Raw genomic sequence first — 21,122 nt, 5'->3', positions numbered from 1 at the left:
TTAGTAAATTTTAAGGTTATTCCAAATATTACCATTACAAATAATTTTAACTTTAACGGTAACCGGCGATATGGTGCAACCCACCCTTAATAATTAATTAATTATTTCTTAATTAATTAATAATTAATTAATTATATATAAAATAATTAATTAATTATTTATATATTAATTACATATTAATTAATTAATTTTTTACTTTTTTGTTTTTGTCCAATAAATTGAAAAAAAATATAGTTTTAACACTAAAATCTTGGTTTATTAAACATATTAAAAAAGGGAGTTAGAATATAAATTTTGTTAATTTGTATGCAGTGATGATTAAATACCTTAATATTAGATATCTTAGTAAGTCTGCTGTTTTCTTCTATATCAGAATTATCTGATATAAGAACATCTACCTCTTCCAAGTGATTCCTTGTTGAATTATCATCTGAAATTACAAAAAAAAATTAAATTAACCTTACTTATATTATAACCTTTCGCCCGCGACTTCGTCCGCGTGGAATTAAAAGAAACAAAAGGGAATAGTCTATGTGTTCTTCCAGACTATCCTCTACATATATGCCAAATTTTATCGAAATCCGTTCAGCGGTTTAGGCTACAAACTCTAACAAACATCCATCCATCTAAATTTTCACATTTATAATATTAGTATGGAGTAAGATTGCGAAAATTTGGATAGATGGATGTTACAACTTTAAAATAATTTAATGGATCACTATGAAATTTGTCAGATGTGTATCTAGAAGAACAAATAAGCTATCTTATAACTTTTCTTTTTAACTAGCTGTTGCCTACGACTCTGTCCACGCAATATTGAGATAAAAAAGTAGCCTATAATATGGCAGTATATGTCAGCTACCAATCAGGGAAAATCCAGTCTAAATCGACCCAGCTATTTCGGAGATTATCCGGAACAAACGCGGCTTGAGGACAGACAGACAGACAAAAAAATTTTTGAGAAATACATAATCTTCCTGAAATCTGGAATTTTTCTTTTCATATTACAGACACTTAAATTTTATTATGTTATTAGAAGCTATAGATTCCACATGGACAGAAAGGCATAAGATACACATAATATTGTTTTAATATCTTTGACTATTTTTATTTCAAATATTACCTTATTGTAGTTAAACTATAATTTAACCTACTTAACAATCTAACAGTAACAACATTACTTTATGTCATATTTTATCACATAACTAGTCAAATTGTATAATACCTAAGTTCACAATATGACTGTAACTTACCTTCAATTTTCAATTCATCTTTAACATATTCAATTTTTCTCCATGTTTTAATCCATTCAGTATTCTCTGGTACAATGTTAATATTCTCATTGGCAAACATTTTTAATCTAGGAGGTCTGGAAACATCTGATAAGAGACGCTCTGCAAGATTCTGGAATAATACAAGAAAAATCAACTTGCCCTTATCCCTTACGGAGGGTCGGCACAGTATGTGCTTCCATACATCTCTATCAACCATATCTGTATCCACTCCCTTCTTAAGCATATCCTCTTTCACACAATCCATCCATACTTTCTTCGGTCTTCCTCTTCCTTTGTAGCCATCCACATTCATTCTTAACACTTTGTGGTTTATAATACAAGAAAAATAGATTTAATATATTGAAATGTTTCTTATAATTCAATCTTAGTAATAACGATATCACTATCTCACATGACAAGAATCTTGTGAAAGCCGAAAATGAAAACTTATTAAAATATTTAGATATGGTTCACAAGGTTACCGCCATGTGATGTGTGAAATCAACTACCATTATTGCTATAGTCGTTTAGGTACACAGGCTAGTTGCAAAGAGCTTCGACCAACATCTTAAGAAGCTCTCGCTAGACAGGTGGATTAAGAGCCCGATTCAAACGCTGTTATTTTAGAAACCGCTCGCATAGTGAGGAAGTTCCTGTTTCTGCCCCGACCACTGGTTGCTTGAGTTATCGGATTCTGCAGGTGGTGGTGTTCTATTTTTTATATAATGTGTTTTATTTTATTTTTTAATACATCATCATCATCACCAGCTCACTATACGTCCCCACCGAGGGGCTCGGAGCCTACCCTAAGTAAGGGTGACTTGGCCATAGTCAACCACGCTGGCCAAGTGCGGGTTGGTCGACTTCACACATATCTTTGAATTTCTTCGCCGATATGTGCAGGTTGCATCACGATGTTTTCCTTCACCGTAAGAACGTCGGTTAAATTATGTACATATGAAAATTCGAAAAATCGAAAATCACATTGGTACATGGCGGGATTCGAACCCAAGACCTGTAGATTACAGGTCAAGTGCTTAAACCACTGAGCCACCGACGTTTTTAATACGAATCATGTAAAATACATTATATATAAAATAAGAAATAAAGATATATGAAGATTGCACCAATATTATAAATGGCAAAGTTTAGATGGATGTTTATTCATTTCTGGCCTAAACTGCTGAATGGATCTCTATAATTTTCAGACAAAAATACATATCTTTCCTCTTTATAATACTATTATAGATAACTTACCTCACTAGTATAAGTCTGGAGTATCCTGTAGGAGTCCTTTACTTGTTCTCTAAAGGTGACAGCTCTCTTTAACATAGCTTCACATTCCCAACATATTGTTATAGACTTCGGTGTAACACTGAGCTGGAGAAATATGCAAATTTGTAATTAAATTAATTTCTAAGGTATTTTAAGACAATATTTAGGAGTAACTTTTTTTTATAAAAGAAGATATTATTTGTCCCCAAATGAGCAGCGAATATTTGCTTAAAATATTTCGTGTATTCCAAAATTTTTATACTCACAGAAATTTCACTAATGCAATTCAAATAATACTTGATAATATCAAGTGATTTTAATTCGTGTAACGCCTTTTCCACACACAGACAAGCCATGCAGAGAAGATTCTGTGCAGCCTCAGGTTTTGACTCCATTGTAAAGATTTACTTCTTTATTTTACCAAATATTAAATCAAACGTATTTTGAAACATTTTACAATTCTTAAAACATAACTCAAACTCAAACATAAAGTTCAAAAAACTGTATAAACATTTAGGTATATCAGTAAAACCACTATAAATATGGAACATCAGAATTTTATAAATTTAAACACAATATGAAAATTATAAGAATTTGTTGATTTTTGAAAACAAAACAAACGGCAGCCATTATTATTTTTACTCAAAAGTTGGCAATGGTATTGGTGAATAGAAATGTTTTAGTTATTTTCCCAACTAGGTATTCATAAAAATAGATTCTGTTTAGTAAGTAAAATTGTGAAAATTATATAGAGCGGTTTTCTAAAAGCAACAATAATTAACCACTTTTAACTTCCTGATTTATTTAATCTAAATGCGTAAACAAAACTATAGCAACACATTTGTGCATCAGACGTCAAACGTCAAAGTCAAAAAATATTTTTTTTTATCAATTTTATGTTTATATACACTGTGATATGTACGTAATTTCGTTTATTAGAGAATTGATATAGTTCTTTTTCTATTATGATTTGTAAATAAATGTGATACATTTAATTCTAAAATGGAGGATTGTATAGAAAATGTAGACTACGCGGATATAGCTCAAATGAAACGTAAGTACTTTTCTATGTTTGTTTACAACACTCAGAATCTAATAGAAAACTGTTAGGAACTTCCTAAGGGAGTCCCTTAATGTATATTTGATTTCTTATACATAATTAATAAATTTACTTTAATTATTATTTTCACTATACTGATGCTAACTTGTGGTTGGTAGAGGTAATGAGGATTCAATCTTCAATTCTAAACAAAAGTTGTGTTGGACGGTTACTTTCCCCCGTCCGGGGCTCTGGAGGTGTGGGGCTATTGAAACACTTTCTTCTAGTTAATCATCATTATATTTAAAATATCTGAACCATATTTTGTACAAAGTCTATTAGTCCTTCAATGTTACTTGTTCCGTGTCGAGATGTGAAGTCTCACAATATTTCATCAAATGTAGAATTCTTAATAATTTAAATTATATATTATTCTAATATTAAAAGACCATTCTTAGTGTGTACAGTGTTGCCTGCCAGTATACAAACATATAAAAACTCCAACAAGTTGCCAATTCTAAGCATTAACCTATCCATTTATATAGATCAATGGAACCAGTGGAATAAATACATTCAAAATGTCCTGTCTATATTTTCAAATGTCTGCATTCCATTTTTAAATATGTTTCAGGTGAAGTAGAAGACACAGAATCAACCAAGGGCGGATCCAGCTTTGGCGCCAGGGGGGGGTCACATAGTTGTGGTCAAGTCAAGAGGTTGACAGAATATGTAAATATATTTTTCATATGTACATAATTTACCCGACGTTCTTACTGTGAAGGAAAACATCGTGATGCAACCTGCACATATCGGCGAAGAAATTCAAAGATATGTGTGAAGTCAACCAACCCGCAGTGCAGCGTGGTTGACTATGTCCTAGTTACCCCTTATTAGGGTAGGCTCCGAGCCCCTCGGTGGGGTCGTACAGTGAGCTGGTGATATTACAAAACTATAAAAAATTATATATTACTTTGGTATCAACAATATGAATGCACGAATAGGATACGCTTCAGTACTAAAAATTCATGCCATTAACGAATACTTGTAAAATGTTTTTTTAAGCTATAAAAGCTTTGTAAATATATACTGTTAGGAACAAAATTAGTACCGTGCTATAGAGTTGGCGCAACTCTAGATTATCGGCATAAACGTCACGTCTCTAGCTGACAGCTGTCAATGTCACTAGCAGTATGGATAGATTGGCGCGCATCCAGAGTCCTGGCGAGAAGTGTTGCTCTGAGTTTAAAGCGACAGTATCAATTAAAGAAGTTGTCTAAAAATACATACTAGCTTGCGCTCGCGACTCCGTCCGCATGGAATAAAAAAAACAATAGTGATTAGCTTATGTGTTCTTCCAGACTACCCTCTACATCTATACCAAATTTCATCAAAATCCATTCACCCGTTTAGGATACAAACTAACAAACATCTAACTAAACTTTCGCATTTATAATATTAGTATGATTTATATTGACTGTACAGTATTTTGTTTATTTTTTTTTATATCAGAAATCGAAAATTGAAAGAGGTAACTTAAACGTCCTGTTTAAACCTGGTACTTCAATCTACAGCTGTTCGATGTGTGACGCTAAATACGAATGTATCAAAAATGCGAGACGACACTATAGATATAAACATGCGAAACTCAAATCATATACTTGTAACAAATGTCAAGAGGTAAGAAAAAGAAAAATCTATATGTAATTGTACATGCGAGTGCTTTTTCCTGGACCATTGGCTTGCACCTCCCTAGACTATCTGTCTGTTCCTCCTTAGACCATCACCCTGTTTCTCCCTAGACCATCGCCTTATTCCTCATTAGACCATCACCTTATTCCTCCCTAGACCATCGCCCTGTTTCTCCCTAGACCATCGCCCTGTTTCTCCCTAGACCATCGCCCTGTTTCTCTCTAGACCATCGCTCTGTTTCTCCCTAGACCATCGCCTTATTCCTCATTAGACCATCACCTTATTCCTCCCTAGACCATCGCCCTGTTTCTCCCTAGACCATCGCCCTGTTTCTCCCTAGACCATCGCCCTGTTTCTCCCTAGACCGTCGCCCTGTTTCTCCCTAGACCATCGCCCTGTTTCTCCCTAGACCATCGCCTTATACCTCATTAGACCATCACCTTATTCCTCCCTAGACCATCACCTTATTCCTCCCTAGACCATCGCCCTGTTTCTCCCTAGACCATCGCCTTATTCCTCATTAGACCATCACCTTATTCCTCCCTAGACCATCGCCCTGTTTCTCCCTAGACCATCGCCCTGTTTCTCCCTAGACCATCGCCCTGTTTCTCCCTAGACCATCACCATGTTCCTCACTAGACTATCTGCATCTTAGAATATCAGCTGATCTCCATAACGCGTTTATCATTAATGTATGAAGCAGTTTTTGTATCTATGTTAAGTTTTTTTATATGGTGTAAAATGTAAAAATCTGTTTCTAGCTGAATTTTCTAACAAGATTTTAGGAGCGTGATGAAGATAATTCAAACATAGGAAAATACGCCGTAAATTGTACTAAGAATAAAAGCAAGGACAATGAGGACGTTAAAGAAATGTTACAGCGTAGTATTGGTATATAGGTATATAGGTATATAGGTATATAGGTATATAGGTATATAGGTAGTATATTGGTAACACTGAATGCTTATGTCCCTGGGCTCTGTCAGAATATGTCATTTTTTTAATGATTGAAGTCCTTAAGGGGCGGTTACGGCAAATTGCGCATCTTTGGAGGCATAGAACAGGATTTCTACAAAGATTTGATTCGTGATATTTTAGTATGTGTAACTTCAGTCCTTTAACTAAAGGCTCATGGAACAGAATCTTGATTGGAAAAACCCTAATGTGGGAAAGAGACCATAAGTTGCTGCCAACATCAAGGAAGCAAGGTTGTCACATGTCATACCATTTTGACATTTGTAATTGATAATTTGACAGATTTAAACAATATAATAAAATTTTCATTTTTTCATGCGGATGAAGTCGCACGGGAACAGCTAGCGTGAGATAAAGAGAAGTGATTTTATTGTTAGCTAATGGTATGTAAGAAATATTAGGTCTTTACGTGATTTTAGCATATATTGTACTTTGTCTTGTTTTTATTGGAATTATTTGTGTTTTAGTATATACAATCTGTTGCTCGCTATTTTGTTGTTTTTGAGTTATTCCAAAATATACAAAAATACAAATATTTCTAAGCTATTGTAATTTAGTTTTACTTAAGCTCATTGGGTGAGAAGTTTTTTTATTTATTATTTAACGTAATACAATTTTATTTATTAAAAATCATATTGTTATGTTATTTGACTACAGGAGTAGAATCATATTTTATAACTGTTTATAAAATATATAAAAAACACATCGATACCTGTAAAAATACGATTTATTTTTATATTTATATATTTTCACGATATTAAGCTTACGGGGTAATGTGGGAAAGGGACCATAAACTATAAGCTACCAACATTAAGGAAGCAAGGTTATTATGGTAACGGTAATTTTGAGATACACAATTGAGAATTTGACAAATGTAAACAATGAAAGTGTTTATAATTTCATGACAGCTAGTTATTGGATAAAAGATAAGCGAGAAGGATTCTTCATTTAAGGATATTTCATTCACAATAAAATTGTCTACTCTGTTTTTACAGCGGCATTTGATTTGGCACGTCAGGAAGAAGTAAACTTTTATACCTGACGTGCCATCTCAAGCGCCCAGTATTGTACTTGCTAGTGTTATTTTTAAGTATATTTATATCACTTGTATTTAATTCAAGAATATGTACAAATAATGAGTTTTATTTATTTAACCCACTTCCCAAAGGTTACGGTTACAATGAAAAACTATATGAAACCAAAATAAATTCATACGTAAAGTTTATTGTTGTCAAATTGTTTATTGTTATAATTGTTGGAATGAGTTGGTAATTTTAGAGTTTGAACTTAAGAAATCCATAGTTCTTATGAAGAGACATTTTAAAGGTTTTTACTACTTTTTTTTTTAATATTACCAAGTTATTTTAAAATTAAGAGCTAGCAACACAAAAATGCAACTAACCCTTGACTGTTGATAAAGGGACTAGGCATTAAAGCGTTTTTGTATTGAAACACAAAATTTTCCAGACCGGTGAGAGTGGCGCTGTGATCGCGGTTATATCCAGTAAAACTATTAACCTCTATAAATCGATAGGCTTAAAACCATAGTGTTTTGTATCTAACATTTACGACAATTTGGTGCTGATGGTTACGGTTGGTTACGAAGGAACGTTTTCCAACTAAAAATAGCGAACAACAAAAAGCGCATTCAATTCCGAAGTAAATCAAAGCAAAACCTGTCCTTTTCAAATAATCGCCTATCTATTTATGTATATCTATGTCAGTGAGGAACATGTGATGACAGGTCCTGACGTTTAAAGTCAAAGCAGCAAACATAAGCGGCCATTTTGTAGTGTCGTGGTACTATTAAAAGTTGTTCATCAAATTTCGTCTATTTTACATGGGAGTATTACTTTTTGTTATGATTCGATATAACATTTCAAAGTGATAGTTTTATTCAGATTGTACGAAAAAAGTGTTTAGAATTGTAATAAAATGGAGCAAGATGTGGAAACTGTACAGCGTAGGATCTGTAATACTTGCCTTAGTTCAGATCGTGATATAATTATTTTAAACGAACAATCTGTTTTATTCCAAATGTTTCGACTGCTAACTTACGATTTCGCGGGTGAAGTGAGTATTTTTAAAATTACCAAACTTTTACATGCTCAATAATATTTTGTATTATACAAGTGCGGGCAAAGCCTTTTATGGCTTTAACAAAGCTCTTAGATATACTCTACATTGTACATAATCCGTGATTTCAATAATTAAATTGGAATAAAAGTTTATAAAATTGCTTTAAACTATATTCCGAAATTAAATTCTTGTCCATATATTTATTTAGTTATAGTGCAAAGTAAAATAATCTAAGAGTTATGCACAAGAGACAGAAAGTAAAGGAGATTTTATTTATATTAACTTTTGCGTTCTTTCGTCTTCCCGGAATCAAAAAAATAAATAAACAGTCTATATGTTCTTCCAGCCTATATTTTTCAACTGTGCCATATTTCATCTAGATCCTTATATCTTTTCGAGATATACTTTCTAACAAATATCCATCCATTAGTAAATAGTTTTATCTTTTTTGTACTTTAAGTGCCTTGTGTGTCATTTACTATGCCAAAGTTAATATGTTTACAGAAGTAACACTAATAAAATCACAGCAGAGTTACAAAGTTTATCGCACTGCAGTTCAATTGTAATTATTGTTTTTAAAATTATTATTTTCTCATTTTCAGTTTGACACATTAAGTGGCCAGACACTAGAAGTGTGTTGGGAATGTATTGCCATGTTGAGGAAGTTTACCAAATTCAGAGAAAAAGTACAAACAGCTCAGCAACATTTACGAGTCATCAGCGAATCACAGGAAGTATGTATGATGTTTTTATATTTATTTTTTACATATACCATACAAAAGATGGGCATAAAGTAGATGTAATTTTGCCTTACCTTTGAAGTATACAATCCAGAAGTTAAATTTTAATTCTATCATATTTCCTATCATTTTCTAATAGACTGGATGAAAAGGGAAAGTAGATTTGTCAGAGTAGGCGACAATTTATGGGAAACATTTGTTGCCTATGGTCTAATTAGGGTAGGCTCCGAGCTTCTCGGTGGGGACATATAGTGAGCTGGTGATGATTCTTTGCCTTATCAATCCATCTGCTATAAAAATGTACATGTGTTCAAACAAAACTTCTTTTCTTTTGAAACATTATTCAGTTTTAAAGAATGATGGCAAATGATATACATGATAGAGGTGAGAGAGATGAGAGAAATGTCCTCTTTATGTGCGCCCCTGTCAATTAAGGGTAGGCAGTGCAACTGGGCAGCGATTGTTTAGATTTTACCATCTTAATGAAAAAAAGTTTCTGAACCTTTAGACTATTTTATTCTAGTTATTAAGTTAATAATCGAAGTAGTTAATAATTTTTCAGAATATGGACCACACTTATTTATCCCAATCCTTATCGTCTATGGAAATGATATTAAAATTAGGTTATGACAAAATATATATTGATACAACAGCTAAGTTATTGACGGAATGGTCTCCACATTATATCGAGATCAGCACATCGGAGAATATAAAAAATGAACAATATGATATCGCTCAAGTCGTGAGAGAGAATATTAACTTGGAATTGGATGAAAATATGTTAACTGGTATGTGATTTTATTAGTAACGAGCTGTTGCCCGCAACTTCGTCCGCGTAGTATTAGAAAACATACGAACTATATAAATTACAAAAAGCTACGTCTCCCGGGAACCGGACATTTATCGGGGATGAAGCTTATCCCATGTGTACTCCAGTTTTTGTTTTATATCTGTGCCGAATTTCAATAAGATATGTTGAACCGTTGCAGAATGATCGAGTAAACATTAAAAAACTAAATTAATGAATCCCAAGGGAACCGTACCTATTCCAGGGATAAAAAGTAGCCTATGTGTTCTTCCCGATTATACTCTAAATCTGTGCCAAATTTCACGGAGATCCGTTCAGCCGTTTAGGCTACAAACGCTAAAAAACATCCATCCATCCATCCATCCATCTAAACTTTCGCATTTATAATATTAGTAGGATTTTATTATTTACTGTTCCCATGTGGCTTTGTCCGCATTAAATTATAAATAGACTTTATTTTAGTGTTAACATTTGTAAAATGTCAAATTCAAATGACAAAAAAGGTCTCCGCCATTGGCTAACAATTACCATAGTGATTTTGCTTCTTTACTCTTATTGGCTTGTAGTTGTCCCTTTCTCGCATGATTATTTCCGATTTATTCACTACCTAAATATAATAAAATTTGAGTGTCTGTAATATCAAAAGAAAATCTAGATTTCGGGAGGATAATGTATTTGTGTTGCTGATAACGACAATCGCATTTAAAAAGATTTGTCTGTCTGTCTGTCCGCAAGCCGCGTTTGTTCTTGGTAATCTCTGAAATGGCTGGACCTATTTTCGCAGGACTTTCACTGGAGGGTAGTTGACATGGATAGGCATATTATAGGCTACTTTTTTTTAAAATCCCGCGCTGTAGTCCAAACTAGAACTTGTCATAGTTTAAGCCACTGAAGTGTGAGTTGTCAGCGACTAGTAAAAAAGTCTAGTTTAAGCCATTGAAGTTTATTTATTTTATTTTATTTATTTATTTACATACAGAAAAGAAATACATAAAAATTTACAAATAAAAATGTCGCCAAACTGCACAGCAGTTTGTTGGCGACAAACACCCATTTCTTATAAATATACCTTAATGTATCTCCTACTTAATTCTTATATATTTACTAGTTACATTAATCTTGTAAGAAATTCAATTCAACAGTGGTAGAGCCCGCTTTAACATCTTCGCACGAATGGGTCGGCTCGCCCGGTGTAATACCACGACCACACAGAAAACAGGCGTGAAGTGGAAGCAATTCCGCGTTTCGTCTGATGAGTGTGGTGCCGGAGGCCTAACTTTAGTCCCTTTTCCTTTCCATCCTTTTCTTAAGGGGAAAGGATGGGAGGGAAAAGTGGATTTGACGGTGGAGGAGACGCATAGGAAGGGGAAATGTCCTCTTTATGTGCGTCTCCTCCTCCGTCAATTAGGGTAGGCAACGCATCTGCAATTGCGGATGTTTATGGGCAGCGGTCGCTTTCCATTTCGGTGGATTTAGGTGGCCGCTTGCTCGTTTGTCACCTCGTATTATAAAAAAAAAAAAATGATTTCTTAATTTATTTTTTACAATGTTTTTGGATTTATTGACAATGCTTTCATCTCTGAGAAAGTTAATGATATTATATAAATTAGGTATTACATATTTCGTCGTCCTTTCCCCGTAATAGTTGTTATTTAATTTCTAATTGTAATAGTGTGAGATGTCATTTAATTTCTATCCTGAGTGTCACACTTAATGAGGTTTTTTGTTATACAACTAACATTATTTCTGATACACAGTACCATCAGTAGTAATAGACGGTCAAACAGTGCCTCATATTATGATAAATGCTGAACATTTAGCTGCGGACACAGGTTACAAGGATCCCGATATAGTTATACCAGAACTTGCAGTCAGGTAAGTGATTTCATACTAATATTAGCTGCTCCTATGTGATTTCGTCCGCATGAAATTAGAAAAAAATCATTTTATTGTTCACATTTGTCAAATTATCAATTGCAAATGTAAAATGACATGACATGATGTCAAACCATGGCAACCTTGCTGCCTTGATGTTGGCAACAACTTATGGTCTCTTTCCCACATTAGGGTTTTTTACCCCTAAGTTTAACGGCGTGAAAATATATAGACTAAAGCGCGACGTAAGTGTAGGGCTTTTTATTAAAAAAATAGTTTTATTATACTATATTAAGTATAGATTATAAAGAGAAAAATTTGTAATATTGGATTTTTGTATGTATTGAAATAACTCAAAAACTACCTGACAATTTCAAAAAATTATGCACCATTAAAAAGCTATGTTATCACAGAGGAACTTATGCTATATTTTTACTATTTTTCATATTTCTCGTGGGCGAAATCGAGAGCAACAGCTAGTCTATACTAATATTATAGAGAGGAAAGATTTGTTTTGTATGTATATGATTCATGTAAAAACTAGTGGGCCAATTTTAAAAATTCTTTCACCATTAAAAAGGTAATATATCTGCGAGTAACATAGGCTTTGTTTTATTATTTTTACTTTCACCTGGACAATTTAGCAAGCAATTTGTAGTTTATATTACACTTCAAAATTTACTCACAGATAAATTACCTTTCTAACGGTTAAAGAGTTCTAAAAGTCTTGTATTTTTTTGAGTTATTTCAATACATACAAAAATACAAATATTTCCTCTTTATATTATTAGTACAAATTACTATACTATATATTTTATACTATATTATATAAATTACTATACTTAACAGTGGTAGTGCCCGCTTTAACATCTTAGCACTGCAGGGCACGCCCCCAGAAATACCACGACCACACAGAAGACAGCCGTCAAATGAAACCAATTCCGTGTTTCATCTGATGAGTGTGGTGCCAGAGGCCTAATTTAATTCCCTTTCTCTTTACCACCGTTTTCTTATGGGACGATGGGAAGGAGAAGTGGATTTGACGATGGAGGAGATGCATAGGAAGAGGAAATATCCTCTTTATGAGCGTCTCCTCCTCCGTCGGATAAGGGTAGGCGACGCATCTGCAATTGCAGATGTCTATGGGCAGCGGTCGCTTCGCCATTTTGGCGGATTCAGGTGGCCGCTTGCTCGTTTGCCATCTTATATTATAAAAAAAAACTATGAAATCTTGTGTTTTCAGGTCAATAGATGTACCAAATTTGAATGCAAAAGTTGAACAAATACAAGACGGTATAGAAGAAAAGCCTGATTTAAAAGCTGGGTACACAACGGAGTATATGAATGAAGAAGATATGCTAGCTTTTAGGTGAGAAACAAAGATATTCAAATTACATAGAGTAGGCACTTGACACATTTGTCAAAAATCACTAACAATATCTATTCAGAGATCCTCAAAATAAGTCAATATAATAATTCATACTATCATACTCATACTAATATTATAAATCCAAAAGTTTAGATGTATGGATGAATGGATGGATGTTTGTAGCCTAAACGGCTTGACGGATTTCCATGAAATTCTCTATAGATGTAGAGGATATTCTAGAAAAACACAAAGGGTATTTTTTTTTTAATTCCTCGCGGACGAAGTCGCGGGCGAAAGCTAGTTATCTAAATATTGATTTCCAATAGGTGTCATTGAATTATATTTAAATGTTTATATTTTAATTTTGAAAAGGAGCTTGTTATATTTTATTATTTGTTAATACGAGACGACACTTAACTTGATAAGTGATATTGTACCTATTAGATAATGTACCGGTGTAAACATTTTGATGACTGTCCCGTTTATACATACGTCTTTCGTGAGAACACAACCTAATAGTCATACGGTTCACAACAGATAGAAAATGTATAACTTTTAAAACATCTTTGTCTTACTGTATGTCTCTTTTACTTTTTATATGTTTTTAGGGAAGAAGCTAAAAAGAAATTCGCTTATGTCGGTGCTATACATAAATGTGAACTTTGTATTGTTGGTTTCTACACGCAACAACAAGTGGAAGAACATTACGAGTGCGCGCATAAAGCTGTAAGTCAACACGTTACACTAAACACTACATACATAGTTGAAATGTTACTTAAAATTGACACTATTTGCCATATTGTACTTTTAAGTCTACAACATTTGCCAGATTGTCATTAAAAGGCTACAATGTTTGCCAGATTGATATTTTAAGTCTCCGACATTAGCCAGATTCTCATTGAAAGATTACAATTTTGCCAGATTGATATTTTAAGTTTACAACATTTGCCAGATTGTTATTTTAAGACTACAATGTTTGCCAGTAAGATTCTTAGACTAAAAAATTTGCCAGACATTTATACATTACAACTTTTGTCGATTTTGAAATAACTTTGAGAATACAATATTTGTCCACTACGTGCGGCACGTGTGCCTGTGACGTCACAGTAGTTGCGTGGCTTAGCACAGCTGAGATAGTTCCCCCGTCGCGTCGCGCAGAGGGAGGGCACCGCGCCGTGCAAGGTGTGCTACTCGTACGTGGAGGAGGGGCGCGTGTCGCAGCACGTGCAGGGCCACTACGTGCGGCACGTGTGCCGGCTCTGCGGGCACGCCGAGGCGAGCGTGCGCTGCGCGCAGCTGCACGTGCAGACACACCACGAGAAGAAGTTGCCGAGCTCTCTCATCAAGATCGGGGATTCGAAGCAAGCTGAAAAATTGGTAAGTGATTTAAATTTCTAGTCAGGTATTTAATTTTTGTTTAAAAAAGTGTTTAATGTAGTAACTATACTTTCAGCGTGAAAAAAAGAAGAAAAAAGATGCATCATCCACTACACCATCGACTCCTTCTGATCCAAAAGGTTTACGGAAATTGCTTTCAAAAACTACAATCGTTGGATATCAATGTTTAGAATGTGATATGTTCTTTAAGTGAGTGCTTTAAAATTGTACAGTTTAGTATCTTAAATACATTTTAGACAAAATCTTAGAATAGTGATAAAAGGAAAACCATCTCTGCTTACCCCTCTAGATTACTAGTGTCAATAGATATGATACTAACACTAAATTTTAAGTTTAACTAACCACAATACATTACTAAAAACTGCATTTAAATTGTTTCAACCATTTCTGAGATTAGCGAACACAAACACACAGACAAACATTATGACGATGTTTGTTTTTTTTTTTATAACAAAAGGTGGCAAACGAGCAAGCGGCCACCTGAATCGGCCAAAATGGCGAAGCGACTGCTGCCCATAGACATCCGCAATTACAAATGCGTTGCCTACCCTTATCTGACAGAGGAGGAGATGCACATAAACAGGATATTTCCCATTCCTGTGTATCTCTTCCTCTGCCAAATCCACTTCCCCTTCCCATCCTCTCCTTATAAGAAAAGGGTGGTAAAGAGAAGGGGACTTAAATTAGGCCTCCGGCACCACACTCATCAGACTACACGGAATTGCTTCCATTTGACGGCTGTCTTCTGTGTGGTCGTGGTATTACTGGGGGCGTGCCCTGCAGTGCTAAGATGTTAAAGCGGACACTACCACTGTCAGACTGTTTGTATGTATGTTATCTCTTATCTCTTCAACGACTGAAACGATTTTGACAACTGAGGTGTCATTCGATTCGTATTTTTATACAGATCGTCATAGCATTAAAATTATTTAGATCTTTTGCTTTTTTATAATGTTTAATACTTGTTTTGTAGGAACTCGAGAGCGCGTAAAGCGCACGTCGCTAGATATCATAGGGAAGGGTTACAATGTGACCATTGTAAGAAGAGATTTGTCAATAGAACTACATTAGTAACACATTTAAAGTAAGTTATATGCTAAGATGATACTTTTACCTTTTCTATATTATACAAGCTGTTGCTCATGACTTCGTTTACGTGGAATTCATATAGCTTATGTCACTCACTAATAACGTAGCTTTCTAATGGTGATAGTATCTTTAAAATTAGCCAAGTAGTTTTTGAGTTATCTCGATACAAAAAAATACAAACTTATTTTAATTTTATCGTTATTCCTATACTTGTTTTCGCCCGCGACTACGTTCGCGTGGAATTAAAAAAAAAGTGAATAGCCTATGTGTTCTTTCAGACTACCCTACATCTATACCAAATTTCGTCGAAATCCGTTAAGCAGTTTAGGCTACAAACTAACAAACATCCATCTAAACTTTCGCATTTATAATAGTATGATAACAGGTTACATGAAGGTCCACCTCCAAGAGAACCATGTCCCATTTGTTCTAAATTGGTACGCGTAGTGCAGTTAAAATACCACATACAGCGACATGAGAATAAAGGTCGGTACGAATGTACCGATTGTAACAAGGTATTTTCTTACCTCACTACGTACCAAGGACATCTCAAATATTCAAGAGCTCATGCATCTGAACAAGTCCTTAAGTAAGTGTTTTTATTATTTACTAGCTTGCTCCACGACTCCGTCCGCGTGGAAAAAAAAAACAAAAGTGAGCATCCTATGTGTTCTTCCAGACTATCATCTATATCTGTACCAAATTTCATCAAAATCTATTCAGCAGTTTAGGCTACAAACTCTAACAAACATCCATCTAAACTTCTGCATTTATTATATTAGTAAGATAGTAAGGTTTCTGCTGAATTTGATAGGAAACTTGTCTTTACTAGATGTTGCTTAAGTTCATACACATGAAATTAAAAAACATAGCCTATGTTACACAGTTATGTATTGTAGCTTTTTAATGGTGAAGGAATTTCTGTAATCGGCCCAGTAGTTTTTGAGTTTATATGATACATATAAAAAACGTTTTCCTCTTTATATTAATACTAGTTGTTACTCCTCGACTGTATTCACGTGGAATCAAAAAATATAGCCTATGTTACTCACTGATAACATAGCTTTTTGATGGTGAAAGAATTTTTCAAATCGGCCCAGTAGTTTTTGAGTTTATATGTTACATGTACAATAACGTTTTCCTCTTTATATTAATACTAGGTGTTACTCTCGACTGTATTCACGCGGATTCAAAAAATATAGCCTATGTTACTCACTGATAACATAGCTTTTAGATGGTGAAAGAATTTTTCAAATCAGCCCAGTAGTTTTTAAGTTATTTCAATACATACAAAAATACATATCTTCCTCTTTGTAATATTAGTGTACAAGTATATATAGCATGATTTGAGGGCAACGTTTTTCTCTCAAATGTACTTACGTGAGATTTTTATTGATAGAATTATATTTACTTTCAGGTTCCCTTGTCCGATGTGCAATAAGGGGTATCCTAGTAAAGAGGCGATGCAGGACCATTTCAATTACCAACATCTCGGCAAAACCTCGCACAAATGTCCCCTATGTGATAAGGTAAATAATTCAATTGCTATTAAATATTACACTACACCTTTTAAAAAACAAGGCAGGAGAAACTGAATTAAGTAATTGCTTTTAAAAAATGGCAGGCGCATTTGTGTGAAAATGCCTTTATGACAGGTTCACATTTGGATATTACAGTTGGATAGTTGAGACGACTATTGATATTATAGACTTACTGGCAACAGTTATAGTTTACACTGTGCCAGTTGATTGACCAACTGAAGGAGTACCTTCAGTTGGCTAGTAAGCCAAGAGTGAAGTGTGTATAAAAAATAACAGGCGCTTTGGCGCGAAAGTGTCTTTAGTTGGGAAATTGCTATTAAAAAATAACAGGCGCGTTGGCGCGTTCTTTACCTACCTTTTGTTAAGGAATTGGTATTAAAATGGCAGAACCATATAGAAAACTTATCATACCTACATATGTCCTAAATTATAATGCTTATAGTTACTATAATACTAAATTAATGTCGTGTATATTAATTTTTCAGCCTATAGCGTCTCGAGCCAACGTTGAACGACATCTAATGAGGGTACACGGAGAAAAGAAGGAGAAACCAAAGAACCACGTCTGTCAGCAATGCGGCAAGGGATTCACGGTAAGAGTAAACTATATTATCCCCTTTCTGTACGTCCCCTACTCTGTCGAACAGAAAAGGAATATTTTTCCTGCGATAAATTTATATAATTAAATTATAAGTAGGTGTAAAGAGAATTTGGCTAGATCTAGAATAAAGATACTGTTGAAATACTCCTTGGAATTTCTGTTTTTTTAATCAAAAATATTCTGTCATAATGTTTTTTGTCAAGGATGACTTTTTTTTTTGTTTTTTCACAAATAAAAATATGTTTTAATTAAATTGGAGTAACATCGTTTTTACTTCTATATTATAATTATTTCAACAGATACTCGAGAGTGGTTGGTGACAATAAGTTGCCAATATATTGACAACATTTGTAACAAATTTCAATATAATATAAAAATATTAATCCTAAGTTTCACATTTCTTTATAACTAGCTCTCGCCCGCAACCTTGGTCCGGTAGAATTAAAAAAAAACTGAGTCTAAATAGACAGTGGTAGGCCTGAAGTGGAAGCAATTCCGCGTACAGTCTGATGAGTGTGGTGCCGGAGGCCTCATTTTAGTCCCTTTCCCTTTCCACCTTTTTTTAAGAGGAAGGAAAAGTGGATTTGACGGTGGAGGAGACGCATAGGAAGAGGAAATGTCCTCTTTATGTGCGTCTCCAACAATGAAGGGTAGGCAGCGCTGCAATTGCGATGTTTATGTGCAGTCGCTTTCCATTTCGGTGGATTCAGGCCGCGTGCTCTGTCACCTTATATTACAAAAAATATGTGTTCAGACTATCTATTTTTGTCAAATTTTATCAAAATCCGAACATCAGTTTAGTCTACAAACTAAAGTTTCGCATTCGTAAGTGATATTTTATTTTCCAGGACAAGAAATCTTTAAACCAACACGAAGTCATCCATTCAGGAGAAAGACCGTTATCATGTAACATTTGCTACCAAACATTCAAACAGAAGGCGTCACTTTACACGCATAGGAAGAGAGTTCACAATATAACGCCCGCGAAACGAGTCGTCGAATTCATTGATAACGAGAAAACTAAGGTATTTATAACTAACTTTTTTTTTATAACATCGCCAAAATGGCGAAGCGACCGCTGCCCATAGACATCGGCAATTGCAGATGCGTTGCCTACCCTTATACGATGGAGGAGGAAACGCACATAAAGAGGATATTTCTCCTTCCTATGCATCTCCTCCACTGTCAAATCCACTTCTCCTTCCCAACCTCTCTTTATAAGAAAAGGGTGGTAAAAAGAAAGAGGCTTAAATTAGGCCTCAGGTTATCAGACTGTACACGGAATTGGTTCCATTTGACGCCTGTCTTGTGTGGTCGTGGTATTACTGGGGGCGTGCCCTGCAGTGCTAACTTGTTAAAGTGGGCACTACCACTGTTAAAACTAGCTGTTGCTCGCGACTTCGCCTGCGTGAAAACTAAAAATAACAATAAATATAGCCTATGTTACTCACAGATAAATTGCCTTTCTAATGGTGAAAGAATTTTTAAAATCGCCCCAGTAGTTTTTGAGTTATTTCAATACATACAAAAATACAAATCTTTCCTCTTTATAATATTAATATAGACTACCGGCGACTTGTCCAAAAAAGTTTCAACCTATAGTGTGTCTAAATAATTTAGATTAGTTTGACAATTCATTTCAAATTTAGTAGGGATGGGTTGTGTAATCAGTCATGAATCTTATCGTTATTCGATTTTTATTCTTATAGAAGTTGGAATCAATAGATTTACAGTTATATAACATGAAATAAAAAAAAAAACACTGTTTTCTCAAATTCATAATGACCATAACAAATAATAAGAGTAAATAAATGTCTATTACTACTACAGCTGTACGTAATCGAATTGGATTTTGCTATTATTTCTGTCATCTCTAAATTCTCTACACTATTATCAATACTAGAATTAACCTCTAAATTAGTTAATAAGAAAATAAAAATTTTAGTTGAGTTCGATAATTATTTAAACCGAATATCAATAGTTCATAATTGTTCGCTGCGTGTTTGTTTCGTCACTACGATACCTGTCTATTAAGTACGGCATGCCTTCATACAAATTGAATTCGATACTTCATATGCGTTATTTATCAAACTAATCTATTTTATTTAGACACACTATACCAAAATTAACTTAGTAGTAATCTACGTATTAACAGAAATCTGCCGATGCAAGATTCCAAATTTCTAAGCCCGGTAGCTTGTAAGCGGATTTTTCGGTTACCTTTATTGTTTGTGTTCGCGATATCTTCTAAACTATTTGTCCAATTTAAATACTGTAAAGGACAATTTTGTTCTACATTTTAATGTATTATTTATCAATCCACCCTTTTTCTTATACGAAGAGGAATGGAAGGGACCGTGGATTTGACGGTGGAGGATAGGAAGGGGAAATATCCTCTTTGTGTGCGTCTCCATCGATCAAGGGCAACGCTTTCGCTATTGCGTATCTCTGGGCAGCAGTCCCTTCGCCATTTTGGCGAAATCGGATAACTGCTAGCTCGTTTGCCTCCTTATGATATAAAAAAATACACTAGGATTTTTTTTTTCACCGCTACTTTCTCTAAAAGGTACTAAACAGTTAAATTTGATGCCGTCTCCAGTCCTTGTAAACCTTTAAAATATTTAATAACTATTGGTAATTTATTTAAATGCAAATAAGTATATCAACATGTTATTCTTATTAACAAAAACAAGAGAAATTAAAATGTAAAGATATTAAATCCATCTGAAGGTAGTTTAAAAATGAAGGTAGATATTAAATTAAGTTGAAGGTAGTTTAAAATTAAAATGAAATTTAATCCCAATTGTAGGTATAACACGAAAAAACTGATTAACATCGGAAGTTAGAACAATGAAGAATATAATTGTCGATATTAAATTCAATGAAGGTAGAACAAGAAAAACTTGAAACAAAGTTTAAAAATTGAAGGTAGAAGAAAAACATCTAATTAATGGAAAACCTAAATGAAGGTAGATGTTAATTTCAACTGAAGGTAGTACAAGTTAAAAACAAAAGTTAATTCCAATTGAAGGTAGAAAAAACACGAAGGTAAGCTTCACCATAGATATTCTAAAGGCAGTTGTTTATTTTTAAAGAAATTTAACTTTTAAACCATGAATTTAGTGTATTCTGTATTATTGTATATAAAAACTGTAATTATAATTTTCAAGTTAATATACTTGTTTAAAAAGTACGACTTGAATATTTTTTTTTCAGTCAGCCTTTACTATCGTAAATCGTTTTTTTACCCAAGTTACAAATAAACGAATATTTGTACTAATTTTACTTATATAGTAGAACCTCGATAACTTAAAATCCTCTATAACTTAAAAAAATAATATGTTCCCGTCCCATCAGAGCCCAAAACCTC

At 34.0% G+C, this 21,122-nt stretch overlaps 3 protein-coding genes across 7 annotated transcripts in view; 2 read left to right on the top strand and 1 right to left on the bottom strand.

Annotated features, from left to right (window-relative positions):
- LOC106108079 (zinc finger protein 557-like) overlaps positions 1 to 3,166 on the bottom strand; it is a 32,916-nt gene extending 29,750 nt beyond the window's left edge. For all 4 annotated transcript variants that reach the window (XR_001225900.1, XR_001225901.1, XM_013289161.1 and 1 more), the window contains exons 1-4: positions 2,816 to 3,166; positions 2,532 to 2,654; positions 1,254 to 1,404; positions 327 to 430 (exon numbers count right to left, since the gene is read on the bottom strand). Coding sequence is in view for 2 of the 4 variants with exons in the window: in XM_013289161.1 (XP_013144615.1) it covers positions 327 to 430; positions 1,254 to 1,404; positions 2,532 to 2,654; positions 2,816 to 2,944 (507 nt within the window). In the remaining 2 variants the exon portion in view is untranslated. The remainder of the gene's footprint in view (positions 1 to 326; positions 431 to 1,253; positions 1,405 to 2,531; positions 2,655 to 2,815) is intronic.
- A 253-nt stretch (positions 3,167 to 3,419) lies between these two features.
- On the top strand, positions 3,420 to 6,502 carry LOC106108081. The gene is made up of 4 exons (XM_013289162.1): positions 3,420 to 3,603; positions 4,220 to 4,317; positions 5,098 to 5,265; positions 6,039 to 6,502. The coding sequence occupies exons 1-4, from the start codon at positions 3,552 to 3,554 to the stop codon at positions 6,060 to 6,062; spliced, it is 342 nt and encodes a 113-aa protein (XP_013144616.1). The 5' UTR covers positions 3,420 to 3,551; the 3' UTR covers positions 6,063 to 6,502.
- A 1,456-nt stretch (positions 6,503 to 7,958) lies between these two features.
- On the top strand, positions 7,959 to 20,905 carry LOC106108140 (zinc finger protein 182-like). 2 transcript variants are annotated; one of them, XM_013289229.1, is made up of 14 exons: positions 7,959 to 8,325; positions 8,934 to 9,065; positions 9,619 to 9,859; positions 11,637 to 11,754; positions 12,998 to 13,123; positions 13,732 to 13,849; positions 14,282 to 14,500; positions 14,577 to 14,710; positions 15,495 to 15,605; positions 15,996 to 16,199; positions 17,028 to 17,139; positions 17,637 to 17,744; positions 18,601 to 18,777; positions 20,562 to 20,905. In XM_013289229.1, exons 1-14 carry the CDS (start codon positions 8,188 to 8,190, stop codon positions 20,565 to 20,567), a joined length of 1,944 nt encoding a protein of 647 aa, XP_013144683.1. In that variant the 5' UTR covers positions 7,959 to 8,187; the 3' UTR covers positions 20,568 to 20,905. The 2 variants fall into 2 exon arrangements, with proteins under 2 accessions (XP_013144683.1, XP_013144684.1); XM_013289230.1 differs by having other exon boundaries at positions 7,965 to 8,325; positions 9,634 to 9,859.
- Positions 20,906 to 21,122: the final 217 nt, after the last annotated feature.

The sequence above is a fragment of the Papilio polytes genome, unplaced genomic scaffold, assembly GCF_000836215.1.
Source record: "Papilio polytes unplaced genomic scaffold, Ppol_1.0 DF821845.1, whole genome shotgun sequence".
NCBI lineage: Eukaryota > Metazoa > Arthropoda > Insecta > Lepidoptera > Papilionidae > Papilio > Papilio polytes.
This window is presented reverse-complemented; position numbering and strand designations above follow the sequence as displayed.